Source organism: Paramormyrops kingsleyae, chromosome 3 (assembly GCF_048594095.1).
Source record: "Paramormyrops kingsleyae isolate MSU_618 chromosome 3, PKINGS_0.4, whole genome shotgun sequence".
NCBI classification, from domain to species: Eukaryota; Metazoa; Chordata; class Actinopteri; order Osteoglossiformes; family Mormyridae; genus Paramormyrops; species Paramormyrops kingsleyae.
Window position 1 is genome coordinate 9005635 of NC_132799.1, and position 6039 is coordinate 9011673.

Here is a 6039-nt window from a genome sequence, read left to right on the forward strand (position 1 = left end):
TTTCGTATAAATTAATTTTATTCTATGCATTTGTATGTGTTTTAGTCTGTGGTCATATTAATCATCCTTGTGTGAATGTATATGAAACTTTTGTCTTTTAAAATAGTAAAATAAAGGATAAATAATAATAATAATAATAAAAACATTCCTCTGGAAAACAAATTAAATAGATAAATTACCCACAGAATATCTTTGTTTAACATGTTTTGTCTCAGGGTTGGTTACAGTCATTGCTTTGGTGTTACAGAAAACAACAGCACCAAACATATTATACTGTTGCCTCACTGTAACAAGTTTATTTTAAAAAAACACATTTCATAAAAATGTAATGTTGTTTTTGCTCGATTATACCCTTGGAAAAGCTGCACAGTTTGAACACCACTTTGTACATTTTGGGAAACGCAAAACTCCTGGTCCTATACAACCTTCTTGCAACTATTAATAACTGTGGGATGTTTGGAAACAGAAATAGAAAATTCTCATTTGCAGTGTATATGTACTACAATACATTTATTACATGCAAGAAAGTTTATGATGGAAATTTCCTATTTAATGGAACAAACTTACACCCTGTAGAACATAGAGAAAATACATTGAACTTTATTAGAGGAACTTAGAGGACACCTTAAGCAACAAAAGTGGCAGACGAGGGGACATGCTGAAAGCTACTCAGTCTCTGAAGTCCTCCTCTGAGCGATCAAAGTGCAGCACATGGTCCTCCAGTCCCAGGTGGTCCAGCAGCTGGCTGAGGCTGGCCTTCTGCCCATTGACGGGTAGTGCCGCCTGGAGCTCATAGAGTACAGCCTGGCAGCAATGCCTCCACTTGTGGATGAGCCCTGTAACCTGTGTCAGGTCATTCTGGCAGGAAAAACAGATGTACTCAGCAACGGCTTACACTTATTCACAGGACTGGTGACTATATGTAATCTATAATTTTGCACAGGCATTTAGAATACCATGTATGGGGACAGTTTGTAGCTCTGTGGGTAAGGACAATATGCCTGTAATTGGCTAGTTGCTGGTTCAAATCTGTGTTGGCAGAATGATTTCACCTTTGATCCTTTAAGCAAGGCCCTTAACCCCCAATTGCTCCAGGAACTGACTAACACTCTCAAAAATGTATGTTGCTTGCAGGGTTTTGGGCCCCATGAAAACATATTATATTCCAAATTTTTTAGGGCCAGTCACTTGGGGCCCTTGGAATCTTCATAAGTTTCCCCTGCTTCATGGCGCCCCTGGTTGCATGGGACAAAAATGTCTGCTAAATAAATAAAATGAATATATATTTCGGATCTCTACCTTTCTCCTGTACATTTTGGCCATCTTCAGTCTCCGCAGTGTTTCTGTCTTTTCCCTGACTTCTCTTCTCAGTGTGTCACGCAGCTGCAGCAGGTCAGATTGCTCAGGCTCCCTGCCATCACCTGGCACCTCCGAGACCGGGGCTCCTTCACGGGTCGCAGGTTTCCCAGTCTGGTTTCCAGTTATGTCAGTCTGGTGATCTCTCTCACACAACTCGTTGTTTGACATGTCGGCATTCTCAGTCTCTTTTACTCCGGCTGAATCTGTCCCATTATCTTCCTCCGGGTCGACTTTCAGTCTTTTCGCCACCGATAAAGGAGCATTAAACGAGCGTCGTGACTTTTTCAGTCTGTCCCTCAATGAAGCGCTCATGGGCTGAAAGACAGAACAGAATAGGGGGGAGTTTTAATAAAGATCTTCCCCGAATACACTATGCACTTTAACGAGCAGATCAATGCCCATTTTATGTGATGGAATAGAATGACAGCAGTAAATAGCTGAAACTGAAAACACTTGAGATGTACATTAGTGCAAAAAAATATAAAACCTGCTCGTTTATCAACGCCTACCTTGGGTGTTTTATATCCACTTGCCCCGGCATTAACCGAACTTTTCGGTGTACAGTTAACAGGTTTTGATTTTAATGCATTTGGTGTTTCCATTCCGACTCTCGATCGCAAAATTATGTAATAAAATGATAAGGCATCTATCTCGATACAAATCAATAAGTTTTGCTGCTAGCCGAAAAAGTGCACAAGATGACAATTATCGATACGTACACATTATGTTGTAAACCAGGTAAATAGTTAGTTAAGTATAACCTAGCTATGTGCTACCTACTTTAATTAGTTAGCAGCAATGAACAGACATATATCGAAAACATGTTAAGGCGCCAAGCGTTTCCATGAACCAAAACTAATAATACAACAAGCAAATATTGCTAATCACACTACCAAAAGGCTACAGACGAAGATGATATTACAATTACATAAATACAGCGTAAAGTTCTTGAATAAATGGTTTTCTCTTTCGAAAGCTACCGCTTAAATTGGCGAAACAAAACAGAAGTTTTCAGTAGAGGGTCGGGTGCGCATGTACAAAGGGCATCATGGGATTTGAAGTTTTTGCATGGATCCGTCGTACGCCTAATATGCTTTTGATTTATATATTTATACATATTATTCACCTATTATTCGCATATATTATCCATATATCCCTACTGTAGGAAGTGATAGTAAGTGATTTTGAAAGCTATTATATGTTTAATCTCTGGTTCACTTGGCCTAATATTAGGACATCACGTAGTTTAAATAGGCTTTACTACGAATTGTGATGGTAGATATAAATACATCGTTAATAAGAAAATATAACCCGAAACGTCCAGTGATCAAGTCTCTCAATAGAGTACTATCTTTAATGTAATAAACAAAATCTCTAGTTCCATGTGCCGTAAGCGCGAAGGTGTGAACTGAGCTCTGCCATGCCCTGACTTGAATTGAAGCCCTGGTTCACGTCTCTGAAATTACCTGCCTCAAGGTATCATTTTTTTTTTTCCATTTTAAATGGCTCTTCATATGGGGTGGGTTTATAGCTGTTAATCTTTTCTTGAGTCATTGGGCAGATTTTTCTTTTTTCATTTTTTTTATGAAATTAGTCATAAATTGGTTGTAGCTGAATCTTAGGCTGGGAGCATGCTGGTTCAGTGGGAAACACTAATACCTCATTCCTCTAGGGTTCTAATCCCATCTTTCCATCTTGCGCTTTGTGTTGTGTGGGTTTCCTTGGGGTACTCTGTTTGTCCAAAGACATACAATTGGGCTTCTTCGTGTCACTGTATTGAGTATGATTGTGTATGTATGTGCCCTCGATGGACTGGCATCCCATTCATAGGGTAGCAGCAAGACTGAAGCCTACGTTACGAAGAACAAGACATATCCTGAACAAGATGCCAGTCCATCACAGAGTACTTATGAAGAGCTATTTATGGATGGTAATCCATCAAAATTATGTTTTAGGACAATGAGAAGAAACCCAGAACCAACAGAAAGTAAACAATCTAAGTTGAAAAATACAGTCAAAGGACTGAACCTTGGTTGTTGATTTACTCCTGTTCTGGAACATTGTCCTGTTGTTAGAACCAGCCTCATTTGAGTTTTAGAACACAGAGAGGTGTCTTTACATGGTGTAGTAATATTTCTTGATGCAATTTGGAATTGCCTCAGTTGTCCATTGGTCCATGAATGTTTGCAAGCCATCCAGTCTCAAAGGCAGCAATGCAGGCTGACATGCTATATGCTGAATTGGTATTTTCTACAAACACTATGCTGTGTACATTTACCAGCGTTTGTCTCGTATATATACAGAACATTATTTCTGTTGTGGAACCTCAAAGTTGTCTATAGAAAACTTGAGAGAGCAGTGTTTCCTTCACGGTGACCTCCCTTGAACAGCCCTCTTCGTTAAGGGTTTTCCTTATGGTAGACACTCACAGGTATTATTAGGTGCAAGAGATGCCTGCACCTTCTTAGCCGTCATCTTAGGGGTGTTTTGTATCTTGTATGTAGCGTGGCCTTGCACTGCTCTATGTAGGATGCTCAGTCATAGGGATTGTACCAATGGTACAGAATTTCATCCATTTGTAAACTTTCTGCCTGATCATGGTCCGATAGAGGCTCAAGTCTTTAGAAATCCTTTGCAGACATTCAGAAGAATTTCAGGTTTGAAGGATTCAATAATACAAAGACAGCCATAGATAACGGTAGGTTATCTGCCCTTCAGCCTCCTGGAGTAGCCTAGCCTGTATTTGTCATTACTTTGGTTTAAATTGTTTTGCTTAATTTACTTTCTGCAATTCCTCTACCTCAAGATAATCACATTGGCTTTCTCCATTGCTTGGCTGCGTCATTTTAATAATGCATAATATGATACATAATAACCATACAATATTATTGTTTTTTTATGTGTGAACTTATTTTTTAAGTACGGCTGAACTGTACTAGAAAAAAGTTTACATTGCAATATTCGAAATTTTCATGATAAATATTGCAGTATTTAAAAAACAAAAAAGGTCAGCTTTACACTGATTTCTAAAACATCTACCAGACAGAGTCGAAAAGGAACAATCAGTAAAATTGCAAAGCTTGATAAGGTTTGTGTCCTATGACAGAGAAAAAATATTTTAGGGCAGCTTACTAATGGTCTCAACCCAGCAGACTATCCCTGCAATGTGAATTGGAGGACAGAGTGTGACTGTGCATCCTGCCATGGGTTGGTTCCTGTCTCAAACCAATTGTAATATACAATGCATAATATTATATTTTATATATGTGTGTATTATATTGTATATGAACAATTACTCAATTGGTAGATTACCTGATTAAAAATATATCCAATATGAAGTATCAAGTATCAAGTGGGTCTTTATTGTCATACCATCTATATATAATCCACAGCATATAGTGGCATGAAATAACATGTGGTGCAGTGTTGGGCAGTATCCACTGGGCAAAGTGCTGGGCTAGTACTGGTGTTAAGGTTTGTAACAGGGCTGCTGAAGAGTTAAGAGTTCTAACAGCTCTGGGGAAGAAGCTTCTGCAGAACCTCTGCCAGATGGGAAGGAGACAAAGAGAGAGCGTGAAGGATGGGAAGGGTCTTCCACAAAGCTGGAGGCCTTGCAGATGCAGCCCTCCAGGAAGACGTCCTCAATGGAGGGTAGAGGGGTCCCGATAATATTTCTAGCTGTGTCGGCTATCCGTTGTTGGGTTTTGTGGTCAGAGACGTTGCAGTTCCAAAACCAGACAGTGACGCAGCTGGTGAGGACACCTTCAGTGGTTCCCCTGTAGAATATGATGAGGATGGGAGGTAGCAGACTCGCCCTTCTCAGCCAGTGAAGGAAATGGAGATGCTGCTGCGCCTTCTTGGCTAAGGAGGTGGTGTTGAGGTTCCAGGTGAGGTCAGCTGCCCGGTGTACTCTAAGGAATTTGCTGCTCCTGACCAACTCCACCACAAAGCCCTCAATGTGCAGTGGGAAATGGACAGCATGTGCCTTCCTGACCTCAACAAGCATCTTTTTCATTTTGATCACATTAAGGAAGACAGACTGTTGTACTTACACCAGTCGTTATATTTCCATCGTGTATGCCGACTCATCACTGTCACTGATGAGACCAAACAATGTTGTGTCATCAATATTTTAAGAACTATTTTATAGATTGTGATGAATTGACTATGCATACCATAAAAGCCCCCTTTAAATTAGATTGAATATTTCCAATAAAAAGCACAAAATGTTTTATGAAGATGTTCTTGTAGATCTTCTCCTCCCACACCTCATCACATGGTAGGGTGTCAACTGATAGACACAGTGTAGACATAGACAGCTTGCGCACACTTGCATAAACCTAGATAATGGACGGATCCAACAAAATGAATTATATTACCCACTGTGAGTCATAATTGCAACACCGAGTAGAAATTATTCAGCTCCACATGGGGGGAGACTTGATTGCTGGCAGTTTTGGTTTCTAGGTTACCTGCCACAACCCATCAGCATGTTCAGACTATGCCTACAACTGAGCATGAACCAGACAAGTTTTCATGAGAACACAGAAAATATATTTTACTCTGCAGTAATGGTAAAAACTGATGATCCAGCATCAGACCTCATCAGTATCCCTTGACTAGCTTCATCCAACAGTGAGGGTGGGCAGTGTGATCCACAAAGGGCCGGTGTGTGTGCAG

The 6039-nt window shown here is 40.1% G+C and overlaps 1 protein-coding gene across 1 annotated transcript; it reads right to left on the reverse strand.

Annotated features, from left to right (window-relative positions):
* Positions 1 to 229: 229 nt before the first annotated feature.
* Positions 230 to 2398, reverse strand: sfr1 (SWI5-dependent homologous recombination repair protein 1). Its single transcript, XM_023842576.2, has 3 exons — positions 1869 to 2398; positions 1300 to 1674; positions 230 to 858 (listed from the first exon to the last, which is right to left on the reverse strand). Exons 1-3 carry the CDS (start codon positions 1959 to 1961, stop codon positions 670 to 672), a joined length of 657 nt encoding a protein of 218 aa, XP_023698344.2. The 5' UTR covers positions 1962 to 2398; the 3' UTR covers positions 230 to 669.
* Positions 2399 to 6039: the final 3641 nt, after the last annotated feature.

What these genes read in the sequence shown, in the direction of transcription:
- sfr1 (XM_023842576.2), bottom strand. Translation starts at nt 1,961, where the DNA reads ATGGAAACACCAAATGCATTAAAATCAAAACCTGTTAACTGTACACCG. An exon ending in GTGGATATAAAACACCCAAG is followed by an intron (nt 1,675 to 1,868) that starts GTAGGCGTTGAT and finishes TCTGTCTTTCAG; the next exon opens with CCCATGAGCGCTTCATTGAG. An exon ending in CCAAAATGTACAGGAGAAAG is followed by an intron (nt 859 to 1,299) that starts GTAGAGATCCGA and finishes TTTTCCTGCCAG; the next exon opens with AATGACCTGACACAGGTTAC.